The 27,406-nt window shown below is 36.5% G+C and overlaps 1 protein-coding gene across 1 annotated transcript in view; it reads left to right on the forward strand.

Moving 5' to 3' along the window:
* Nucleotides 1–381: 381 nt before the first annotated feature.
* LOC145676497 (uncharacterized) overlaps nucleotides 382–27,406 on the forward strand; it is a 252,372-nt gene continuing 225,347 nt past the window's right edge. The window contains exon 1 of the mRNA XM_081747308.1: nucleotides 382–845. Within this exon, the coding sequence (XP_081603434.1) occupies nucleotides 718–845 (128 nt within the window). The 5' untranslated portion in view covers nucleotides 382–717. The remainder of the gene's footprint in view (nucleotides 846–27,406) is intronic.

Raw genomic sequence — 27,406 nt, forward strand, 5'->3', positions numbered from 1 at the left:
CTTGCTTTACTGGTCTTTCCCTCCCTCCGCTGATAACAAGGAGTACGCTACTTTAGTGAGTTCAGTCAAAGCTCTTCACGCTGCGTAAGGGTTAGTTTCCCATCAGTTGATATATGAATAGCAGAAATGTGTTCTGTATACGCAGCTTGTTGAATGCACCGCCAGGGAGGTGAGCCACTGATTGAGCATAATAAAACCGAATACAGAACCGATCCAGAATCGAATCCAAAAGGCGCGTACATGAAGTCATGAACGTAGAATCATCAACGCAGGCCACTGAGTGAGAATAAGTAAACCGAATCCAGAATCGAGTCCAGAGAAACCGAGCACAGAGAATCGAGTACAGTAAGGAATCGAGTGGAATCGATTCTTGGACTCGATTCTGCCCATCTCTACAAGGAAGAAGACTTGCGCCCGTCCGCCAATGCTTCATTCAATAGCTGGTCTTTGTGGGTAGGTGGTTCGGGCGTGCTGTTTGAGTCGGTGGTGGTTGGTGTTTACAATAATTTTCCCAGCTATAATCATTTGCGTACGTGCTGCTTCTTTGACTATATAATTACACTGCTGTCTTCTTCAGTGATACAAAAGTAATATTTTGTGTTTGTTTTAGTGACATAATGTGCGCACTCACGTTTGCTACAGGTGACAAGAGCCTTTGTTAATAAAAGCAAAGAAAGACAAGCAACATAAATCGTCATTTTTGAGTTGTAACAAGCCATGCCGTCAATAAGAAAGAAGGTTGCTGGTTTTATTCGGCAGTTGTCTGTCTCGAACCAGTCCAATAATGACACTGGTGATGGAGCACCAAGATCTCCTGGTTGTTTTATTCAAAAGTACCTTAGTGGGTGAGTCATCCTTCCTGATTATAATTCATACGCATGCTTCAAAATATAACGTACGTACTAGTAACACCTGTCCATGTGATGTATAGTAACGGTTTCATAATAATATTTATGAGACCATTTTCTTGTATATCAACTATCAATGTTTTGTTTACATGGATTATACAATTGTGTCGGATTGTTTGTTTATAATAATTTCTTGGGAGTGCAAGGCATAAATCGATTGTTGTTTGCACTTTCCCAAAGCGAAATTTTAGTTTAATGTTTTTTTGTTAAAGAATTACTGTGTCTTCCGATCAGTTTTGGTATCGTTATCTGTTATGTATAAAACGCTTATCTGTCAATTATTTGAACTGACTTTGACCCTTTATGATAACGGATTACCGTTAAGCCTTTGTGACAAGTTATTAACGGCATTATGATTATTCCCTGCCAGTGGCGTTAGCAAAAATTACGTGCCCAGTTGCGACATTTTTTTAACGAATGTCTCCTTTTTCATTGTTGTTGGTATTACTCTAAAGATAATTAGCATGAAGCGCGTAAAATGGGCGTGACGGGTCGTATGTATACTGAAGTAGAAGAAAAATATAAGAAGAAATGTATGGTTAAGGTGAAACAAATTAGACAACTCTACTTGCGATATCTTAGCGGTTCCCCAACCTTTTTTGACTGAACTGTCAACACAGTGCGATGCAATTACGTTGATTTATACATTATAATATATAGTTATATAAGACTATCAGTTAGTCTAAGCAGAAGTGAGCATTGTTGTTGCCGCGGGAGGCGTTGGCTGGTACAGGCTGTCGCCAAGTACGCTTTGTGGTGGACAAACACCATGTGCATCGTAATAATCGAAGATCTCGTAAAAGACTTTGCATCTTTAATAATAATAATAATACGAGAAAAATTGTTGAATATGAATAAGGTGTAAGTATACAAAAATAAACAATATTTCTATTTCACTGTGAGCTATATTTAATTTTGATAATATAAAGTTTTATTTTATGATTTATTATAATTTATATTTTGAATTACTTAGCCCCTGGATGTGGGAGAACCAAAATGTTTAAGGGATAGAGTTTACAGTAGTTTGTGAACTGCAACGTTTTTTAAAATTTCTAACAATACAACGAATGATGTTTTCTACAAGCATCACATTTGGCATACATACGTTCAAGATATTTATTAGGTTATAACAATAATTAGTCCATTGTTTTTCTTGTTTTCTTCGAACTTGGCAGAAAATAAGTTTAAATATTTCGTAAGAATTTACTGAAAGGCAGTAGGGCCGTGTGAGGGAAGTTACAACGCTAAAATAATTTTTATTGTTTCAAGCTAAGAGAAAAAAATCTCAGCAGAATTCAATCACACGACAGATAGGTCTTCCAGTAGCTAGCTTGAGATCTTCCGATCCGAAGCACATAATCCCCTGCCACTACCAGGAATCGAACCCGGGTCTCCTCCTAAAGGCGTGTATGCTAACCATATACACACACATAGAAGCACTCGACGGATATTAACGTCAAATTCGTAATTTTGGTGGTAGCTGAGGTGAATAGTGACGCTGCAGATGCCGTTTAAGTCCAAATTCAGCGTGAAGGCGTGTGTATATGTGTGTGAAAAATATCATGACTAAAATGATCGATATTAATGTCGGGTCCATATTTTTCGGGATCGCTAAGCTGATTTGCGACTCCCGATGACATTTAAACCGAGGTTTAAGCTAGAAGGGACATGTCAGCTGGCCCGGGGATTGACAAGAGCATTTCGTTATTTATTTATTTCATTCATCTCTTCATGTTCAGATTGCATAAACCATACCCGTTCCATGTGAAGAACAGGTATTTGAGATAGTTGTAGATATACAGGGTAGCGCAGATAGAAGTATCCGTTGTAAGAATAAAGGAAATGCAGTAAAATTACAGAAACAAAGAGCTGAAATGGACTTACCATTTATTTACAATGAAAAATAGAAAAATACAGTGAAAAATATATTTATAGAAGTTGAAGGTTACCCCCTGCGATATCAATACACAGCTCTGCACGTGTAAACATATTGAGATACACCCGGCGTAAATTTCGGATATCGATGGCGGCAACTTCATGGCTAATCTCTTTGAGTTCCTGTATTGTGTGTGAATTAGTTTCACAGATATTGCTCTTCAGGTGTCCCCACAGCAAGAAATCACATGTTGTTAGGTCCGGCGAACGTGGTGGCCACAAACTTTTGCTGGCACTACGTTCCTCAGAGAAGACATCATGGACTTGTTCCAGGGCTACCTTAGAAGTGTAGGATGTTGCCTTTTCTTGCTGGAAGAAGCAATATTGTGTTTCATATTCAGTGAGTTGAGCACAAAATGCATCCAAAATTTCCGTATATGCAACCGTGTTGAGGGTAGTGTCAAAAAATATAAGTCCAATGATGCGCGTTCCTGTTACATTGCACGAAACTCCCGACTTCTTTTTTTCATCAGGGGTGGTTTCTGACAATGTTAGGGTTCTCCGTGGCCCAGTACCACGTGTTCTGTGAATTCACATGACCGGAAAGATGAAACCATGCTTCATCACTCATGATGTATTGGAAAGGGTCTAACAAACTATCCTTGATGTTATTCAAGAATGCTAACAATCGATAATTGCATAAACTGTCCAGTGTTGTAGCTGTTTACTCAATTAGAAGCCGAAATATTGCGTTCGCATTCAGAGGGGATGTGGGCTACTTTTAACTGCGCCACCCTGTAGTATTGAATACCTACTTGGAGATATTGCATGCAGAGCCAGCTTACAGGACAAGTAATATCAACCTTATGATTTTACTACTCGTTTAACTTCAAATGACAGTCGTATTGAATGATTAAACAGGATTCCCAGCTGTCTTGGAGGCGAGATAATGTGGTGGGGAACAATGTATCTTGCATGATGTTCTGTTTATCCAAGAGAACCGGGTTCAAACCCTCACCCTGTGTTTCGGAGACAACGCTAATGATAGCTTCCGTCCTTCATAACCACAGGATTGAGAAGTATAGAATCTCAAATTCAGGTATAGCCTTTGCGGTAGACAACCACCGTGTGGGTGGGGTTTTGACGAGTTCTCCCACTTTCTTCATTGCACCATTTCATTCATTCTCACCATCAAAGATTCCATTTCAGATTCACGTGGAAAAGTTTTAATAAATTTGCGAAATATAAGAAGTACAATTAACTAGATATTCGAAAACTCTTGCTTGATTTTAATGATACAACTTGATATCTCCGTTAAACATATATGCTTCAAAAAGAGATTTTTGTATTTTAGGAATAATTTAGTGTGATTTATAAAGTTGTAATATTAATGCATAGTACGTAGGGTGGCCAGAGGGCATTGATTAAATAGCCTGACACATTGACTTAGAAAAACGGATTTTATGAATTTGTAAACCTTTCACCCCATATATGACAATACAGTTCATTAATAGTGTTTTAGACATCTTTGGCTCAAACAAGGTGGGAAAACTACATTTACAAATTGCTACATTTTACATGTTAAAATTCTTACCTCATTAATATTTCTCTGTTTCTCCAGCGGCTTTCAATAGACGCTTGTTCTGCAAGAATTCTTTAAATGTGTCACTGCACGTTCCATTTTCAGTTTCCTTTGAAGTTGAAACAAACTTGAAGTTCGGGCTTAACTGTGGACATGTTAAGTTGGTTGCATTCTTTTGTTCAAGCAGCATTCATTAATGAAAATGTCCGTCACTACTTTGTATGGAAAGAATATATGAACCAACTTTCTTCAAATTCTCAAAATCTTTTTCACTTGGTGTTTTCGCACGTTCGAAAATTTCGAAGTTTTGGAACTCTCTAAAAACTTTCTTACTTTACAACTTGCAAAAATGTACTGAGTAATAATTGGCAAATTCTGAAATGTCTGAGACTGGAGCCATTGGGTGATATCAATAAAACGGAGAAGTTACTCATTACGCCCAATTTTGAAGTAGTTACTCGCATTGGTATCAATAAAAAGAGAACTGAGCACTAGTCGTCTCGGCTGACCTCGGAGAAGCCCCGCCCTTTTGAAGTAACCACACCTCTATTCTCGAGCCGAGTAACTACTACGCGTTTGATATCAATAAAAATCAAAGACTCCTCTGTGATGCTAGTAACTTCTCCAAATTTGTGGAGCAAGCTAAATAGGTGACTCCGTGCGAAATATGGCAGAGTATATGATTGTTTTACTACGTAGAAAAATTTATAAACTGCATAGAAATGTTGGAAATGGAGATTACAAAAAGCATTATAAGTTTATGAAAGAAAATGTAGTGATTAGCACAACATTTTTTAAGGAGAATCAACCGAAATTCGGGGTGGTGGACTACGTAATGATGAAAAGATGCGGATTTTCTTCAAGGGCGCCGATCCTGTGGGGGCCCGGGCCCCCCAAAGCTCATGTGGGCCCCCTATTGTATTTATGAATATACAATATTTGGCATAATTAGAGTGCAATTTGTCTTAAAATCCCGATATATATACCTTCTGCATCTGAATGCCCTCTCCCCCCAAATTTACAGAGAAATCGGTGCCCTTGGTTTTCTTGCGTTACGTGAGCGATCCGGGATTCCAGGTCGGAATGTCAGGGGATTCTGGTGTGGCTCAAAGTACTATCTATGACTACCTGAAAATGGATTGTTTCCGGAAGTGTGCGTAATATACAAACAGCAAAGGCAGAGTGGCAAGAACAATATACATTTCCGGGTGCTATCGGAGCACTTGACTATATACAAGTGGCATTAAAGAAACCTAGTATTTTGGAGAGTAATACGTTAATAGGAAGAGCTATTTCGTGGCTAAGCGGTTAGCGTACATGCCTTTGGCATAGGAGACCCGCGTTCGATTCCCGGCAGGAGCTCATGTGGTTTGGATTCCACGTTAATCAGTGGGTTCTGTCTCATATAGGCACGCTACTGAAAAGGACGTTAAACTAATAATCAACTCAACTCAACGTTGATAAAAAGGGTGTATACATAAGAATGTATTTTGTTTATGTCAAGGCGAAAGGGGACACGTATGGTGTGGAAAATGCAATCAGATGGACGTGATTTATGACGTGGGTGGCTGGACTTTTTTAAAAAAGAAAACAAAGGAGCCAAGTGTCTGATTTCGTTCTTAAAGCCAAACAATCTACAAAGACCTTGGACAACACGTGATATGTGCTTGTCGTGTTAATCTTGATATTGCTGGATTCCAATCAACATCCATCAGCTCAAATAGGTTCATTTCCATGGTTTCAGTATTACTTTCTTCTTTCCTTTATTTTTATTTTTTATTCTTTTTTATTTTTGTTTTATTCTCGCTCGAATATTAAAAATTCTCTTTTGAATTTGTATCTCAGTCGTAGATGTATTTGATATTTCGTTGCATTTCACTGTAATTATCTTCAAAGTTTCGGCTTTCCTTCGTTTACTTTCTGGTAGCTGTGACTTTGAAAGTACCATTGGAAACTCTTTTAAAATATCCACAAATGCACTTTGGTTGAAGCTATCGTTGCTACTTGCCCGTTTCATGGCTTTTAAGATACTACGCCATAGGTTAAAAACAACGAAATGACTGCGCGATGAATGGGAGAAATGAGTAATCACTTCTTTTATTGATACGACTCAGTGCTACGTGCAGAGGAAACGTGAGTAAACGTTCATAAATCTGGAGCAGACTAGACCTGAGTAGTGGCTTGTTTTATTGATACGAAATTGAGGGAGGAGATTACTCCAGGCGTAGTTACTCCGATTCTCGAGCAGGACTTCTCAAGAGTAGTTACTTATAATGGAAAGTTAAACATTTATAATAAAACAACTGAAAAGCAGGATAAATGGGTGTCCGGCTCGACTACTAAGCCGGACACGGGACAGGACCAGAATTTTTGGATTTATTTTGTAAAAGAGATAGTTAAAGCGATTACTTCGGCCGAGTTCTTTAATACAGTTAATATATTAACATCACGTGTAACGGTTGCTATTCTTAAACCACTCATTCATAATTCTACGTTTCGCATTTTTTTTAAAACTATTTTTAGCAGAGTTTATTTATCTTTGTATTTTTTTTTATTTTTTTTTGTCGTACTTTGTTTGCTAGTCATGGGCAACATATTGTCTTTAGCGTATTCTGATTTGAAGCATAGGTTGTTTGCACTTTTTTGTTTCTACTTTTTTTTTTTTTTTTTTTTTTTTTTTTGTCAGACCTATTTACCTGTCTATACGTATGTAGGTCTGTGCTTATTTTCTCAATATTCGTACCTTTCATTCTACGCAATGCGGTATTTTTGCTTCACAACTCTCCATAGCACTTAAAATAATTGATATTATTCTATGTGAGCAAACTGCTTGCAGCGCATGTCATTGAGTGACATTGTACTGAATTCAGTTCCTGTATGTTTTTTACATACTGTACTTCTCAGCGCAAAGAGGGCCCTCTGAAGCTAGTGCGGAACTACTGTGGTTAAGAGGCAGCGAAATCCAATCGAGAAAGCCAAAAATAAGTGTCCGAATAAGAGACCACACACACCATTCAACCAAAGAGCTGATCACGATGATCTTTCGTTGGGTTAAAAGTAAACATTTTACGTAGCGTTAAAGTTCCTAAGGAAGAATCAGGTTTGAATTTTCCAATTGAAACTATACGTATAGGAACTTGGACCAAATACTTAGCATTTCCGACTTAAGTTAACGAGATCTATGTACGAGGCTTGTCAGCAAAGTAGATACAAACGAAACATAAGATATACAAGAAACATATTCGACACAAAGAAAGCTACACTGGTACAGAAGCTATTTCTCCACATAACTGTTGTCCAAACATTTATTCGAACGCGGAACAAGTTTTTCTATAACAGAATCATAGAGTCCGGCGCCTCCATCTTCCACCACGTTCTAATTTCTTCCTTGACCTTATCACCATCGTCAGCGTTTTCCACCAAGATATTTCTTTTAGGTACAGGAACAGATTTTAATTCGTGGGTGCAAGGTCGGGGCTGCATGGCGGATGTTAAAGGACGTCTCATTGCAAATGTCAGTGATCATGCAAGGTCTCCCGCTCTTCTGTCCCTCATTAATAAGTGGCTCCGTGTAGTGTGGTTGCTAACTCTCTTTTCTTTCATGTGAGCAATACCTGATTCGGTTCCTGGTGGGGATAGTCGGTCGAAAATAGCCTATGTGAGATCATTTTCAGACCAGCTATTCTGAGTGAGGTTTCTCATAAGTTTTCCTCATTCACATCAGTCAAAAGCCAGGATGATACCTAACATACAGGTCTCAAGCCACTTCCTTCCTTCCCTGGAAAGTGTGCTTGCCGAGGGACATCATCATCTTTTCATACGTTATGTGCTTAAGGCCATAGATATTGGAAATGTCCAGAAATCCATATAAATAAATAAATAAATAAAATTCATTGTCAATATCACACGGACCTTTTGCAAAGACATCAATACTTCACCACTTTTTCTTGTTGATTACGTTCCCGTTCACAGACACCACTTCTCGATGGACACTTTCCTTGTATCTGCAAAGACCTGATCATTGCGAACTATTTCCTCTGCCATTTCCAACGCGTACTTCTCTCATAAGGCTCAGCGCAGCACTGACGAATCAGTCTCAGTCCTCGACCTCGTCGTATGGGAAAGGTTACGGCCAGTACTGCCGACTACGGTACACATTTCCCCTCTAACGTTCAAATGTGTTTGTTTACTTCTCTGACAATCCTCGTAAATATAATTACTCGCCGACTTGTATACAAAAGCAACTTTTAGCAACTATCATTAAAAAAAAATGTCAATTAAAAAGTTCCGCAACATTGTAGTAACTTATTTCTTTTAAAAAATAATTAATTCATTACAGTGTAATAGTATACCACAATAAGGGAACAGGTAGTATCGGTAGTATAGTTGTGGTGCATATTATAATGCTTGTCACATGGAGATCATTACCCAAATGACCCATGACAGTTCATTCAGATGTAACAGAAGGTGGAATAAAAAAAATGAATAAAAATAATAATTAATACGAATGCATAATAAAACTGAATCAAAGAAACAATTACATACAGTGGTGTCAAAAAGTCCTGAACACACTCATTTTTTTGCCTAATTTTTGTGTTTGACTTCATTTTTCGTTATGAAATTATCACACTATCTTAAGGTTCCTGTGAACTCCCCCTTGTCCGAGCACTTCGCCTTTTCGCCACCAGATGCTCACTTTTTCATTTAGCAATCACTGCTGGTACCTCTACTGGGAAGAACTGAAAGATCGTACCGCTCAGTTTGAATGTGTCCAGGATATCCACACTTGAAGTGGGCGGGGAGAGGAATCGAACAGTTTTTTTTTTTTTTTCGTGCACCTGCAGTCAGTCAGAGTCTATTTATACAAGCCGTGTTGTTCAGCCGCAGGGCAAAACCTCAACCATTGATGAGTAACATAAATCTTTTCTTTTTGCAGGTAGGAATAGAGTTTTGTACCAAAAACGGGAATTAGGTTGCAGAGAACGTCATTCACATCGCGTTGACAAATTATCTTTCGTACGTTTATCACATGAAACTCTTTTCTTTTTTTGATTATTACCAGAATATGAGATAAAAAGAACCTAAATGGTTCTTTGTATACAGAAAACAGACAAACGATACTAATATTTTCTTACATATCAGTATTATATGATTTTTTTTTCTGAAGTGTATGATGCATGAAAAATGGACAAAATGAATTTTGACTTTTCTATTTGTCCCTATCCTTCTGAGTAGAGAGAATGATGTGGCGCAACTAAAGGGCCTGCAGGGCCCGCAACATTGAGAGGCCCAGAACAGAAAGAGGCCCATTTCAGTTTCGAAGTTAAACTTTATAATGTTAAGATGTTAAAAATTATGTGATGTTCCAACTATATCTCATTTTTACCTATGAAGACGGTAACACCTGAGCGATTATTTAGTAAATTAAATGCCAACAAAACTTTTACTGACCAGCGAAAACATTATGACCACTCGCTACTTTTTGAACGAAATCATCGGGCTGAGATAAGAGCTACAAGGCATAACACAACCGCGCGCCAAACACGACAAGAATCTCACTCGATTAGTCAGTGTGATGCTTGTGCCTTGAATGGGGAAGGACGACGATATATCAGGGTGACTAAGTGGCTGGGAGCTTCATTTCGGAAACAACGCGACTTGTCGAGTTTTCGCGATCTGCCGTGCTTATGTATTTCAAAGATGGGAAAAGAACAGTGAAACCAGCATCGAACCAAACAACAAAAAATGGGACGACCACACCTCATTAAAAATGTCGCATGTCGTAGACTCTCGAATTTGGTATAGCAGAATAGACGAAAACTATAGCACAATATAATAATAATAATAATAATAATAATAATAATAATAATGTGCATTTTTTGCATATGAGCAAGTTGTGACTCACTAGATAGAACATAGAAAGTCAAAACTGTTCTCTGTAAATTTTACGTGACTCATGAATGTGGAAAGGGGGGATCCGTTTCACATTTTTGCGGGGAGGCCCATTCGTCCTTACTTACGCTACTGAGAGAATGTAAGGTAAAATAATAACACCAATATATATATATATATATATATATATATATATATATATATATATATATAGAGAGAGAGAGAGAGAGAGAGAGAGAGAGAGAGAGAGAGATAGATAGATAGATAGATAATCCTGGCGCAACAGTCCCTTGTGATCTGAGCCTGCAGCGGGCTTATGTTAGTAGTAAGCACAACCACACCCAACGTCGCCGGCTGTCTAGATTGAAGTCCGCTATCTTTTAGTTTCCCAACTTTTCTCTCGATATTTGGTCAACACAGAAATGTTTGAGTGCCACACCGGGAATTAATCCCTGGACGATGCACACCGTATCACTTTCGCTAATCATTTGGTAAAATTCAGGTTAGGGTGGTACTGAATTAATTTTGGAATATGCCATTTCTCATAAGGTAAAGTTCAAAAGTATTGTGACATAATTAAAGAGCTCATTATCAACCACGTATTCTTGCCTCTAATATCTCTAAAAGTTTTCGAGTTATGTGTCAGAAATGGTTGAATCACTTGAAGTTAGTTTAGTAACTTGAAGAAGATAGTGGACTTATACATACATGATTAGAATTGCTCCAATTTTTATTTTTATTCTTCTTTCTCGTAAAGAAATACAAATTCATAATTTCAACCATTTTGGTACATTTTTCATAATTTGAAGCGCGAACAGCCGGTTTCTTTCCTTACGTTTTGAACTTGGGATTTATATTCTCCTTGTCACTTATCGTGAAAGTCATATAATAACATGGGTCACAAAGCTAGAATATCTTATGCGACAGAGGTAATGACAATTTTTGTCATTTCATCTCTCAAGATCTGTTAAATTTGACATTTATTGAATGATATCGGTTTTATAATACGAATAAATTTTTCGCAAGAAGGTGCGTATAGTGGTCGTAAGAAATGGCAAAAGCTACCACTGACCTTTATAGTTTGACTCATGCTTTTTCGATCATGGTATTCCTCTTAAATTTTGCAAAGGACAGTATCATTTTAATTATCTTACCCTAATTTCCTAAAGCATCTCATTCGTACGCTAAAAGAAAGATTTCTATTTTTTATGTATAGGAATTCAGGGGATGCAAATTTATTCAAAATTCCTTTACAATTAAAGCCGCCTAAGCAGATATTCCTTCGCGATTTCTGTATTTTGAAAACAATTCACGATTTCAGTTCTTTGTATTTACTTGTTTCCATGTTTATTTATATCAATACTGTATGATCAGTTCCCAGAATTATTTTAGTTCCCCGGTAAATCCATTTATAACAAGCTCCAAATACTGCTACAATTTTAATGTGGTTTCAGGAGAATCTGCATATCTCATCCTTTTGTTACTCTCTATATATTCATCTACTACGTAAACAAACATCAGTGAAAGAAAGAGGCTGAGAGCTAACATGTGCTCCGTGAGGAACGTTGTCATACCTTGCACTGATATATCTAGAGAGTCTAGTGTTGCCACGAGACGAAACGAGACAAGACGAGACTTCTGGCTGTGTCGTCTCGTCTAGAAAAGATGTGTCCGTCTCGTCTCGTATCGAATGGTTCTGTCTCATCTCGTGGCAACACCAGAAAGGCTGAGGCCCACAAAAGAGCTGTTAAACCAAGTGGTTAAAATTATAACTTTTAACCTAGTTTGGTTAACAGAGCACAACACAAAACACGACTGCAATCCTCCAGCAACGACTGCTTTGTTTCGACTGAACCCGTAATTACTTCGATAGGAACATTTGTCAATACCGTCAGTACAGACGAAAGGCAAGATTTCCCCATTTATTCTGATATCCTTTTTTCAGAACCCCTGGCGCCACTTCAACAAATAAGGAGGCCTATGTAACTTTCCCATTTAAAAAATGGTTTATCTTCGAATAACAGCATAAAAGAATAAAAAAGATAAATTTTATTGTCAAATCAGAATCTTTTTCGAAACTCAGTGTCGAGAAAGGCTGACACGTTTCTGTCTTGGTTCGGAACGAGAAAGACCATGAAACAATAGTTAGTTACTGATAAAATTGCCACTTCTACGCATACTTGTACTTCTATTAAAGGATTTTTATACGTAGATATCTCCACCAGCCCCCGGAATAAAATCTTCTGAAACACTGATCTCAATGAACGCTTTACATTGTATTTGAATCTGGAGCACTATCACAAAATAATTAAACTTGAATCGATTGAAAAATGGAAGTGAAAGCTGTTTGTAAGAATCATTTTTAAAAAGTGCTTTAGGTATTCCCTGTTCTTTGTAGGGTTTGAAACGTTGAATCATTTGGATCATTTGAAATAATAAAAGATGGTATACATTTCGAAGGCAAATAATTTATTCCGAGTTAATAAATTTTTAAGCAAATTCAGAAACTGTGTTTGTATTTTTCGAGACACGAGACAAGACGTTTTACGAAACGTTCGTATTGTATCGTGTCTCGCTTCAATTGAAAAGCACATTCAGTCAATTGTTATCATAGAATATACTATGGGCATAGCCGCTGATGTGTAGAAGGTGACACAGGCGGAATTTGTTTTTGGCGAGTTGGAGCCGTGGGGCTCTATTATTTGGATTGGAAACATTGGTTCAAAAATATTTTACATTTAGCATACATACATATACACATATCATACGCACACACACACACATACGTACATGTGTGTTACATATACTTTAATTAATGTGTGGATCTAAGGACAAGGTCCGGTTCGCCCACCCAAAAACCGCCTCTGGGAGGTGGATTGGAAGCGCACCCCTGAAACATAGAATTATGATAATCGTAATCTTCTGAGATAGACTACCCCCCGATGAATAAGTAAATAAATAAAAATAGTTTATTAATGTTTATCTTCCGTATACGATTAATTGAAAAATTTTAGTGTCTCAACAATGAGAGCCATATACAGGTGATCCTGCGTTCCTGGCGGAACTTCCCTAGTTGCGGACAAAATTTCATACTATAAACTCTTTTCGGCTCTCTCCCTCACGGTAGTTTTTTTTATATCTATTATCTACTCCCTTGGAGTAACTGTTGCTCTGTATTTTCACGGGCTTGCAACCGTCAGAATGAATATCTTGGCTGCCTTCCCAGCTACCCAATCAGCATGCAATAACAATCAAATCCCACACAAACTACTCCACCCATCAAATATTTTAACATGGAAAGTTCTTTTACGCAACGTATTTCGTTTGTTTAAAATGGAATAGACCTAAATACATCTTTTTTTAATGTTCTTCTGGAGATTCGATAGCGAGACCGCTCACATCAAAAAATGAGAGAATTAGTGCTCTGACAATCTGGTAGAAATACAACATGCCATATGTACAATACTGTGATTACATTGCTGTGATTACATTGCTATTTATTCAATGATTATTTTGCTTAGAGTTTTCTTACTCTCCAGGGTACTCTTCAAGGATATACAATTACTCTTCACTTATGTCGCGAAAAAATATTCAGCTTGCAAATTTATTTCGAGAACTTCTCATTCCCTAATACATGTTTATACTCTCAATTTGTGCGTACAACCGACAAACTTACACAGAATCTCAACAGAGTTCAAATGTGAGGTGTCTGCTGTGAAACAAAGGTCAGTTATATGGGAGGGGATTTTAGAGTGCAGCTCTAGGAACACTGTGGGCTTTTAGAGTGTAATTCTAGGAACGCTGTAGGGGGCCATCCCGCTCCACCTGAGAAAAAAAAAAAGAATGAAAAGAAATCTGGCGGCACACAACTAATTCACACTGGTTACAAAGCAGGCACAACAAAGTTCTGAATGAAATATGTTTATTTTTTTTGCACTATTCCTTTTTCCGAACAATAACATTTACCGATGACTTGTTAGCCCCTCCACCACAGCCACCATGAAAACAAATTCAATCGGAATTTGGCCAGCTCGTTTGATTACGAATAATTATCGTTTGATCCCAAGCATAATGACGTATTACACACAATTTGGCTAGGGCTTGTTAGCCCTTGATAATCGGCATGTACCATTCCATAGACATTTCAATCGTAAATAGGTAAGCAAAGTTTCGTTAGTTTCTGGTAGAAAGTATGACAGATAAAGTTGATTGTTTATTTAACAATGGTGGCCTCTAACAATGAAACTAACAACAACAACTGAAATCGACAAGTACCATTTCATAGATAACTCAGTGGTAATCCGATGGGTGTGCCAAGTTTGGTCAGTTTCTGGTACAAAATATAGCAAAGTTGATTCTTTGATTAACGATGGTGGCCTTCAACAATGAAACTAACAACAATATGTGGAATCAACACGTACTATTTCCTAGATATTTCAATCTTAAATGGGTGTGCAAAGTTTGGTTAGTTTGTGGTAGAAAGTATGTAAGATAAAGTTGATTGTTTATTTAACAAAGAAGAAATCCAATGATTATTTATTTAACAATGGTGATCTTCAACAATGAAACAAAAACAATATGTGAAATCGACACATACCATTCCATAGATATTTCAATCTTAAATGGGTATGCAAACTTTGGCCAGTTTCTGCTAAAAAGTATGGCTGATAAAGATAATTGTTTATTTAATAATGGTTTCCTCTAACAAGAAAACTAACAACAATATGTGAAATCGACACGTACCATTCCATAGACATCTTAATCGCAAATGAGTGTGCCAAGTTTGGTTAGTTTGTGGTAGAAAGTATGGCAGGTAAAGTTGTTTGTTTATTTAACAATTTAGAAATCCATCGATTGTGTATTTAACAATGGTGGTCTTCAGCAACGAAACTAACAACAATACATGAAATCGACACGTAGCATTCCCTAGATATTTAAAACTTAAATTTGTGTGCAAAATTTCGTCAGTTTCTGGTAGAACGTATGACAAAGTTGATTGTTTATTTAACAATGGTAGCCTATAACAATGAAACTAACAACAATTTGTGAAATCAGCAGGTACCATTCCCTAGATATCTCAGTTGTAATCCGATGGGTATGCCAAGTTTGGTCAGTTAGTGGTAGAAAGTGTGGCAGATAAATTTTATTGTATATATAACAATGGTGGCCTTCAACAATGAAACTAACAACACTATGTGGAATTCACACATACCATTCCCTAGATATCTCAATCTTAAATGGTTGTGCAAAGTTTCTTCACTTTCTGGTAGAAAGTACGGCAGATAAAGTTGATTCTTTGTTTAACGATGGTGGCCTTCAACAATGAAACTAACAACAATATGTGGAATCAACACGTACTATTTTCTAGATATCTCAATCGTAAATGAGTGTGCCAAGTTTGGTTAGTTTGTGGCAGAAAATATGACAGGTAAAGTTGACTGTATATTTAATAATGGAGAAATCCAACGATTGTGTATTTAACAATGGTGGTCTTCAACAATGAAACTAACAACAATATGTGGAATCCACACGTACCATTGCCTAGATATTTCAATCTTAAATGGGTGTGCCAAGTTTGGCCAGTTTGTGGTAGAAAGTATGGCAGATAAAGTTGATTGTTCATTTAACAATGGTGGCCTCTAACAATGAAAGTAACAACAATAAGTGAAATCAACACGCACCATTCCATAGATATCTCAATCGTAAATGAGTGTGCCAAGTTTGGTTAGTTTGTGGTAGAAAATATTACAGATAAAGTTACTGTATATTTAATAATGGAGAAATCCAACCATTGTTTATATAACAATGGTGGCCTTCAATAATGAAACTAACAACAATATGTGAAATCGACACATAGCATTCCCTAGATATTTCAACTTTAAATGGGTGTGCAAAGTTTGGTCAGTTTGTGGTAGAAAGTGTGGCAGATAAAGTTGATTGTTTATTTAACAATGGTGGCCTCTAACAATGAAACTATCAGCAATATGTGAAATCGACCCATATCGTTTCATAGATATCTTAATCTTAAATGAGTCTGCAAATTTTGTTTAGGTTGTTGTAGAAAGTGTGGCAGAAAAACTTGATTGTTTCTTTAACAATGGTGGCCTTCAACAATGAAACTAACAACAATATGTGAAATCGACACATACCATTCCCTAGATATTTCAATCTTAAATGGGTGTGCAAAGTTTGGTCAGTTTCTGTTAAAAAGTGTGGCACATAAAGTTGATTTTTTTATTTAACAATGGTGGCCTCTAACAATGAAACTAACAAAAATAAGTGAAATCGACACATACCGTTTCATAGATATCTCAATGGTAAATGAGTTCGCCAAATTTGATTAGTTTTTGGTAGAAAGAGTGTAAGATAAAGTTGATTGTTTATGTAACAATTTAGAAATCCAAAGATTGTTTATTTAACAATGGTGGCCTTCAACAATGAAAGAACAACAATATGTGAAATCGACACATACCATTCCATAGATACCTCAATCGTTCATAAGTGTGAAAAGTTTGCTTAGTTTGTGATAGAAATTATGACAGATAAAGTTAATCGTTTATTTAACAATAGAGAAATCCAACGATTGTTTATTTAACAATGGTGATCTTCAACAATGAAACTAACAACAATATGAGGAAACGACACATATCTTTCCCTAGATATTTTAATCTTAAATGTGTGTGCAAGGTTTGGCCAGTTTCTGGAAGGAAGTATTGCAGATAAAGTTGATTGTTCATTTAATAATGGCGGCCTCTAACAATGAAAGTAACAACAATAGGTGAAATCGACACGTACCATTCCATTGATATCTCAATCGTAAATGAGTGTGCCAAGCTTGGTTAGTTTGTGATAGAAAGTATGGCAGATAAAGTTGATTGTTTATCTAACAATGGAGAAATCCAACAATTGTTTATTTAACAATGGCGGCCTCGAACAATGAAACTAACAACAATATGTGAAATCGGCAGGTACCATTCCCTAGATATCTCAGTTGTAATCCGATGGTATGCCAAGTTTGGTCAGTTGGTGGTAGAAAGTGTGGCAGATAAAGTTAATTGTATATTTAACAATGGTGGCCTTCAACAATGAAACTAACAACACTATGTGGAATCCACACGTACCATTCCCTAGATACCTCAATCATAAATGGGTGTGCAAAGTTTCTTCACTTTCTGGTAGAAAGTACGGCAGATAAAGTTGATTCTTTGTTTAACGATGGTGGCCTTCAACAATGAAACTAACAACAATATGTGGAATCAACACGTACTATTTTCTAGATATCTCAATCGTAAATGAGTGTGCCAAGTTTGGTTAGTTTGTGGCAGAAAATATGACAGGTAAAGTTGACTGTATATTTAATAATGGAGAAATCCAATGATTGTGTATTTAACAATGGTGGTCTTCAACAATGAAACTAACAACAATATGTGGAATTCACACGTACCATTGCCTAGATATTTCAATCTTAAATGGGTGTGCCAAATTTGGCCAGTTTGTGGTAGAAAGTATGGCAGATAAAGTTGATTGTTCATTTAACAATGGTGGCCTCTAACAATGAAAGTAACAACAATAAGTGAAATCAAGACGCACCATTCCATTGATATCTCAATCGTAAATGAGTGTGCCAAGCTTGGTTGGTTTGTGATAGAAAGTATGGCAGATAAAGTTGATTGTTTATCTAACAATGGAGAAATCCAACGATTGTTTATTTAACAATGGCGGCCTCGAACAATGAAACTAACAACAATATGTGAAATCGGCAGGTACCATTCAATAGATATCTCTGTGCTAATCCGATGGGTGTGCAAAGTTTGGTCAGTTTGTGGTAGAAAGTGTGGCAGATAAAGTTGATTGTTTATTTAACAATGGTGGCCTCTAACAATGAAACTAACAACAATATGTGGAATCCACACGTACCATTCCCTAGATATCTCAATCTTAAATGGGTGTGCAAAGTTTGGTCAGTTTCTGGTAGAAAGTACTTCAGATAAAGTTGATTGTTTACTTAACAATGGTGGCCTCTAACAATGAAACTAATAACAATATCTGAAATCGACACGTACCATTCCCTAGATTTTGTAACGTCCATTAACCAGATTATATCCGTTTTTGCTTAATTTTTGAACTGTTTATTTTATATTTGATTGTTTTAATTTTATTAGTTGTATATGTTAACATTGGTGACGGTGGCGCCATCTATCGTTTTAGACACAAACTGTTTGGACGTTCTGAATAACCTTAAATATTGTTATTGATTTTAATGTATTTTTTCATGCTGATTTCAAATCTACTACTAGTTTTTTAATGCCTAAAATATTTTTTGTAGTAAAGCTGCCTGAACAAAATAATGAGAAATATGTGCAGAATAAAACAATATAGAATAACATAATATGAATAGAAGAATAACACGAAAATTGACAAATACGGTACATTTAATACGCATTTTGAAAATTACATTGTTGTCACATGTTAGAACATCAATATTTTATGGGCCAGCCATTTGCTTTAATTACGGCTCTACATCTTTTTGGCATGGAATGCACCAATTTCAAAAGAAGTTCTTTCGTGACAATGTGGTTGAAGGAAACTATTAAAGCTTCAATTAATCACGTTTGTTTGAAGGTTTTTTCTTTGAAATTTCATAACCAATTTTAAACCATAAGTTCTCTATCGTATTAAGGTCGGGAGACTGTCCTGGCCAGTTCATTCTATTCACAGTATGGTCTTTGAACCATTTCTGGACTACCTTTGCACGGTGACAAGGGCGTTATCGTCCTGAAAAATCCATGACTGATTCCCAAAAAGATCTCTCGCAGTTGGTAGCAATTTATTTTGTAGTATTTCAATGTAATCAATCCATGGCTTTCACTGTTCGCTAACGATGTGAAGTCTTCCAACACCACGAGAAGACATGCAACCCCATACCATCACTTTTGTCGGGTACTTTACTGTGGGCTTCAGACACTGAGGGCTGAATTCCTTATGAGTGCGTCGTCTTACATAGACACTGCTTTGGTTACCAAAAATACAAAACTGACTCTCGTCACCAAATATGACCTTTTCTCAGTCTTTAATAATCCATAATGAGTGTTCCCTTGCCCACTTCAATCGCCTCTTGCGTTGAAATTCAGTCACTAATGGTTTTGGGCGCGCTTTACAGCTTCGTAACCCAATTTCTAGCAGTCTTCCTCTAACAGTTCTTGGGCACACACTCACTCACATTTGACGTCCAAGTCCATTGTTTCGAAATTTGCGTTGAATTAAGCTTTCTGTTTGGAAATGAAATCCTGTGCAATAACCTGTCTTCACGTAAAGAATGTTTTCTTGGTCGTCCTGATCGCCCCCTGTCCGCAATAGAATTTGTTTCAGAAAATCTTTTCAAAGTTCTCACGACAGTAGAAAGGCCACATGGTACTCTAGCAGCAATTTGGCGCATAGAATAACCTTCTTCCTTCAAATGTATTATTTTGTACCTTTTATTCTCAGGCAGATATGAAAACTTAGCCATAATTCCAATATTTTTCACAAACGCACTTCAAATTGCTTTCAATACACTACTAAACCACGTTTCACCTTCTTTCAACCCTTTATCGCTACTGCTCTCTGATTGGTTGAAATAACGGAGCATTTCATTGGTTGAAAACACACTCACTCATTCTTACAGTGACCTTGTGCTTTCTTGTCAAGGTTTTTTTCAACGTATCAATGAAACTATTTACTTTAGATGAAATGTACAAACAGATTTGAAATCAGCATGAAAAAATACATTAAAATCAATAACAATATTTAAGATAGTGCGAAATTTCATAACAAAAAATGTAGTCAAACACAAAAAATAGGCAAATAAATGAGTGTGTTCAGGACTTTTTGCCACCACTGTATAAGTCAACATTCAAATAAAATACAAATACTAAAAATGTGAGAATGCCAATTCTATACATAAGTTGTTATACTTTACCCATACAATCCAATTATGCTTATTCATTTTGAATTTATAATTAATGTCCTGATTGTTACTCAGAGACTTCATGACAAAGCTGTGAACGCTGGAAGAATGATCGAATGATCGTTGTAGGTAAAATGATGCTTTTGTGTTTTTAAGAAAATCTGTCTCTTTATATTTGTGAATGTTCTTGTTCGTTTTAACTCTTTTTGCTTTTCGCAAATTTTAAAACTATATATCTGAATTTTAGACAGTCCAAATAATAGTTCTGATAAATATTGTTGTTCTGTTTTCTGTCTACTTTTTCGAAAAAAAAGGTATTATTTTTCACATCAGAATGTCCCCAGGTATTTTTATGTTTTATTAACTTTTGTTGCAATAGATCACAGATGCACATATCGAGGTCAGTTAGATGATATGTTATAGTTTTTATTGTTGTGCAAAAGTTTATTTTTCAGTTTACGCAACTTTTGGCCCCAGGTTACTCTCACTTTTGTGTGCTTCGATTATTGTACAGAAATACTTCTACTGAACCAAATACAATCTTGTGCGACACAATTACAAATGTCCATTCACTTCCCTTTAATTATATAGGGAAAAATCTTTATGCATTATTATAATAAATCACTTGTTTATACGAGGGTCATTCGGAAAGTAAAGAACGTTTTTGTATAAACACTTTAATAACTGATATACAAAGGCGAAATTTGTGTTACATACTATGTGATACTTAAGTTACTTTTCGACATAGTCGCCGTGTAAATTTAAACACTTGTCATACCGTGGTACAAGTTTTTCTATGCCTTCGGCATACACAGTTGCTGCCAAACTGTTGAACCAATCACTAACAGCTTCCTTAAGTTCTTAAAATTTCAGGAAAGAATTCGTGCAGCCCATCAATAGTGAATCGCCTATCCTCTTGAATTTTCCGCTCAATTCTTCCTTTGAGTTCGTCAGTCACAACAGAAGGCCGGCCCGAGCGTTACTCATCGTGCACATTCGTCCGTCCGTCATTAAACATAATGCACCACTTACGAACTGATGCTTCATTCATTACATTTCCATACACCTCAGTGATTTGTCTATAAATTTCTATCGGACGCACTTTTCTTGCATTCAAAAATCTTATCACACTACGAACCTCACACTTGGCGGGATCAGTAATTGTATCGCACATTTTACAGTCGCACAGCGAAGCAATAACGGACCGTAGCGGATCGCAGCTGGTGCCAGACTGAGGCTAAAGCATGCCAAGGTCAATAACCCAGCGGCAGCGGGGATGGGAGAACACGCGCACGCGCTAGCGCAAAACGTTCTTTACTTTCCGAATGACCCTCGTATGACAGTAGGTAACAAAAGAGTGTCAGTCTTCTGTAGAATATTGTGATCCTTGAAAGGCTTTTTTCAGTTCTTAGAAGTAAGGTGCCTGGTCCTTGCTGACAAAATCTACGAACTACGCCAAAAGACTGGCGGAAGAAAATATGAATTGGTGATCGAGACTGTCACGATATTTTATAGTTGAAGTTAAGAAGATATACAATAAATAGGACAGGATAAAGTAGCAGTCAGTAAATTTATGAAAAATCAGCTAAAAGAAGTTCACAGGATTTGGATTGTTCAGGCTAATAAAATTACATCTGAATAGCGTAATTTTGATTTGATTTTATCAATAAAGAAAAAAAAAAGAAAAAAATAACTTACATTACATACATAGAATGGGCATAAAGTTGCAGACGTTGACGTTAGGAGTTTTACTTTGTTAATAAAACTAAAGAGTCCGTGGTTGAGTTTTATTCTAATGAATTGCTATTGCTTTGCTTGTTATGAATTCCTTCGTGTACGAATTCTCCGTCTTTGGTGTTAGCTGATAGGCGAGTAGTTTTTCCATGTCGAATGATTCCTTTTGTTGGTTTCGGAATCCAATTAATTCCGTTTCGCATGTCTGGAACTAATCCATCACCTCAAGAGATGAGCGCAACCATTGTTCTTTTAGGATTGCTTCTACTTCGTTCTTTGTCTCCGTTTCCAAGATTGAATGGTTTCTCTGTTTATGCCTATGTATTTTCTGGATTTCCTTCGTCTACGTTGTGATGTGTTCGTATTACTGCGTAGTTCTTGCGCTGTTAGACCCTTTATTTCCAGTGTGTGTGTGTGTGTGAAATACTTTGATTGGAGATAATTCAGAGAGAATCTCTTATTTGATTGAATTGAATACAAGATAAGTTCCAAAATATTGATTTGAGTTTCGAGAATAAACTAAATATGTCTAAGATTTTAAATAATGCCTTTCCTATTTAGACAGCAGAGCAGCAAAATAGTTTAAACCAGTGAAGGCCAGATGACGCCCCGCGAGCCATATTCGGCTCGCTACTGTGTTTCGTCTGGCTCGTGAAAATACATGAATCGTTCGTTTCATTCGTGAGAGAGAAGGCATGGTGGCTCAGTAGTAGAGCGCTTACCTCAGGTGCGTAAGGTCCTTAGTTCGATCCCCGACCAAGTAAGTTTCTGGTGGATAAAATCATGTTTCCTCCTACATTCTCATTCCAGGGCAGTTATTCCATCAACATCCACTTCCCTTAATTATCCTTCTCCCTTAGCCTAAAGAGCATAATCGTGGGGCGTCAAACTGAAAGATTTAATTTCATTTGAATTTTCGTTCCTTTCCTTCAGGCCTATGCGTAAAAGGAAGTGTATTTGGCGATCATAATGTACCTAAATCGAGATTTCACTATTAATTGTGAAAATATTCCCTTTTGCCTTTTGATTTACGTTCACCCTGCAAGGCAAGGCCATTCATTTCAAACCAATTTTTAGCAGATGTATATACAAGGTGTTTCAACACCGACAACATTCGCGAGGTGATTCCTGACACCAAAAGAAGGCAAAATGTATAGACCAACCTGGGTGCACCAATGCTGCCTTTCGAAGTTTTATAGGCTGCCAAAAATCTGAAAAAATGAACTTGAAAGGCCCATAGCTTCAAAAGTATGGGACCTACGGCGACCCAGTTTTCGAGGTCGCTGAGACAAATAGCGACACTTCCGTTGCTGTATAAATCCAAATTCAGTCCCCGTTGCCATTTATGCCCAAATTGAAACGTATTCACCCCGTGCGAAGAACGGGCAAAATCTGGTAGTAAATAAATAAATAAAGTAAATAGCAAATAAAAAAAAACAAATGTGGTTTTTACTTCCTTTAATATAGCTAAATTAATCTTACCACGTAACTTCTGTCACAGGTATTGGGCACTTAAACTAGAGAAAATTTGATAAGAAAAGGAATTATATTTTGTGTGAGTCAAAGGAAATTTTCTTAAGCAACTGGTTACAGATCCTAAAGACTCAAGTATTGCTTTGGAAAGCGTGATACAATACATTGATTTATTTCGTAATGATTTTTTTTTTTAATTTTCTTTTGTTCTCGAAGGAGTACAAGAACATAATGATTTGATTCCGAATAAACAAGATATTACGTTATAATAGCAGGGAATTTAGTGCCCTAATTTAGTCATAAGCTCCATGTGTATAATTATAGATCGTATGGATAGGCTATGAGTCAGGACATTAATTGACGCGTGATTCGCAATCAGAAACGGTTTAAAGGTTACTTGAATCATTTCAGTACGCTTCATTTCTCTCTCTCTCTTTTTTTTAAATCTTCCTTCATAATTTTATCTAAAGGAGGCGAGACAAGAAGAAATTGCGTGTTTTCAACGTTTTCATCAACTTCAGTAATTGTAGTATCATAACAATAGTCTACGAGTTTTAGTTTGTTATTATAACTTAAGAGCAGTTTAGATTTTTTTTCTTATAGGTTACTACGGCTTCCCTCCTTTATGAATTCCTTCATGCAGGAATTCCATTCCATTAATGTTAGCTGATAGGAAAATAGCTTTCAGTTTCGAATAACTTCGTTCGTGGTTATGGAATCCAATTAATTCCGTTTTGCGTAGATAGCGTCGTAAACTGAGTGCCAGATTCTGCTTTATGTAATATATATATATATATATATATATATATATATATATATATATATATATATATATATATACACGTATATATGGATACTACTCTCAGTTTTATTAAATAGCGTTTTGTGAGTGGTGGGTTGCTTATTTTAGCAGTATTTACTAGGTATTATTATTACAGTTGGAATTTGAAAACTCGAATTTTTTACATTATCTTGAACTGTCCATAACACTCATTGTTAAAATAGTCTGTGTGGAGGGCCGTAAAGGGGAAAGGGGCAACTGACCCCCAGGGAAGCTCCTCGCCGTTCGAGGGGGAGCCCACTTAAATACAAAATTTTCTTACTCCATATACGATATGAACATGAAATTATAAATGAAGCATCAAACAGATTCACTACATTACATAAACAAAACGGCACACAAAGGGTAAATAAAAATGAGTCATGGGTCCATTTCAGTAAAAATGTCTGTTATTAAGGGCCCTAGAAATATTTATTCGTATGGCTTTAAGATTTGTCAATATTGTCCCTTTAATTATTTTTTCATGTATGGAACAGGCCCAGGTCGTAACTAACGGCCCTACAGACTTTGCAGTGCCGGAGGGCCCACAAGCTCCGGGGGGAGGGGGGCATAAAGAGTAAGAGAAAGATGGGGCCCAAGAATTAGCAAAACAAGTTTTTCTAGAGGGGCCAAATACGCGTATTAATGCTTGCCCCCCCCCAAAAAAAAATATTTTACGGCGCTGTCTGTGTGTCAAGTGTTTAAAAATTAAAACCTCGATAAGTCGAAGTTTAAGGTTTCCGTAATCATTTAAAAACCTTGGTAACTCTAATTTTCGTATCTGTGAACCTCTACGAGTCGAAGTTTGTCTCTATAAGTCGGATTTTTCTTGACGTGACTTTGATATCTCGAAGCTATAGCTCTATGCTTTTAAGTAATTGTCATTGTTGCTAATGTGTACTAATTGTGTTTGTTCATGTGTAATATTCTATTTTTATTAGTCATGTTATTTAATTTAAGGAACTTTCACAACTTCGAGTTATGGAGGTTCAGTGAATAAAATTTCGAGTTACAGGGATTATATAGTCACTTTTCATGAGGAATGCGGAAATTTGATATCTCGAATTTTTGTTGTGGCCACTTTGAATACTCGGAAAACTCAAATTTTTATCTTCCCTTCAGCTTCAAGTTATCGAGGCCCCACTGTATTATTATTAAGTAATGGTACTAAGAGACAGTGGTGCCGATTTCTGTAAAACTGGGAGGGGCATTGAGGAATGCCATTTCGTTGTCAAATATACAGGATGACTCAAAAGTAGGTATACACTCTTGCATTGATCAAGTATAACATTCTAGCTTATTGGTTTATTTGCTTTAGCTGTTCCAAGCTTAAGATATAAGTAAAAAGACATTAAGAACAAATAATAAAGAAACTAAGTCTACCTGATGGGTAACAATTAAATTTATATAAAAATCAATTAGTTGATCAGTACGTGACTGTATACCTACTTTTGGGCCACCTGTATGTAACAAAATCTTAAAATGAGAATTTTAATGCAAATACGGGGCTCCAAGAAAATTTTCGGAAGGCTTGGTTTTTCTGCCACAAAATGGGTGCGCGTGTTAGCAGATGAATACATTCAAGCTTATAATATATTTCACTTTATTCAGGAGATGCAATACAGATAGTCTGAAAAAGTAAATCGATTTAATAACGTTGTGAAAAAACTTGCTTGCTTCCGCACTTAAAAAGAAAAGTCTAATACAACTGATTGTAGTAGAAAGCATGCCACTGTAATTGCGTGATATGTATGCCAATGTGTGGGGAGATCGATTCCAATGATTTCTCCTGGAAAATCAACTAAAATAAATGGAATAAATAGAAAAGAGAAACTGACACCAGTTCATTAAATGCAATGAGTCCAGCTCAACTCATCATGCGTACCACTTTCCTACTTTTCTTGTCTTTTATTTATTTTTCGGTGTACCCAGACGTATGTATTAGGCAGGTGATGGCCCCGAGCGGCGTCTACGCCAGTGAGTTTTTCTCCCTCTTCCGTGTCAGTGATCAGTCGTTTCGAGTTGTGTTTGTGGTCTGTCTCTGTTTTTGCAGACGGCTGTTCTCTGTTGACTTCTGGCTAAGCAAACTCTGTCTGTATATCAACACGAACTTTAATCTTTTCCTTTTTCCAAGCAATTTCATTCTGTTTATGAGCGCTATCCAATCATCATATAGAAAATTTCTTGTTCCATATAATAATAATAATAATAATAATAATAATAATAATAATAATAATAATAATAATAATAATAATAATAATAATAATAGAGGTTCTGTTAAACACATTGTATGTTATCTTTTCAAGTTCTTCGCATATGCGAAGGTCATTTCCCACGGCTTTTTAATTAAAACTGACGTATAACCTGTCTTTATGTTAGGTCTAAACAGGAGAAGGTTTAATAATGTCGAAAGTAGTGTGTGCATATACAGGGTGTTTTAAAACAACACCTACAACGTTTGAGAGGTGATTCGTGACATCAAGATAAAACAAAAAGTATAGACCAACCTGTATGCACAAATGCTTCCTTTCGGAGTTATAGGCTGCCGAAAACGGAAAAATTAAGTTTAAAGGTCCATAGCTCCAATACTATGGGACCTACTGTGGTCGGGTCAGTACTTTACTAAGGAACTAGGATAATATGTGCGCTATCCAAAAATACATGTTTCGGAATCCTAAGGTACTCACGCAACAATTTTTATAGAGGTAGTTTGGCTACGGGTGTAAGTACTCACCAACTACCTGTATAAAAAGTGTTGCGAGAGTACCGCAGGATTCTGAACCTTGTACATTTGGATAGGGCACATACTAGTTCCAAAGCGAAGTTTCGACCCGACTACGATAGGTCCCATAGTTTTGGAGCTATGGACCTTTTTAAGTTTATTTTTTCATGTTTACGGCAGCCTGTAACTCCGAAAAGAGCAATTTGTGCACCTAGGTTGGTCTATATTTTTTGTCTTATCTTGGTGTCAAAAATCAACTTCCAAACGTTGTCGGTGTTGTTTTGAAACACTCCGTATACTGTAGGATATATATATATATATATATATAAATCTTTTTTGGTGATGTTGATGTTTCAGTGATCTCTTTTACATTTGTAGTTTATATACATATATTGCTACAAATATCACGTACCATTGTGTCGGTTTATGTCATTTTGAACAACAAATGTTTGTG

This window comes from Thermobia domestica, unplaced genomic scaffold (genome assembly GCF_964235325.1).
Source record: "Thermobia domestica unplaced genomic scaffold, izTheDome1.hap1.1 HAP1_SCAFFOLD_171, whole genome shotgun sequence".
Classification (NCBI taxonomy): Eukaryota; Metazoa; Arthropoda; class Insecta; order Zygentoma; family Lepismatidae; genus Thermobia; species Thermobia domestica.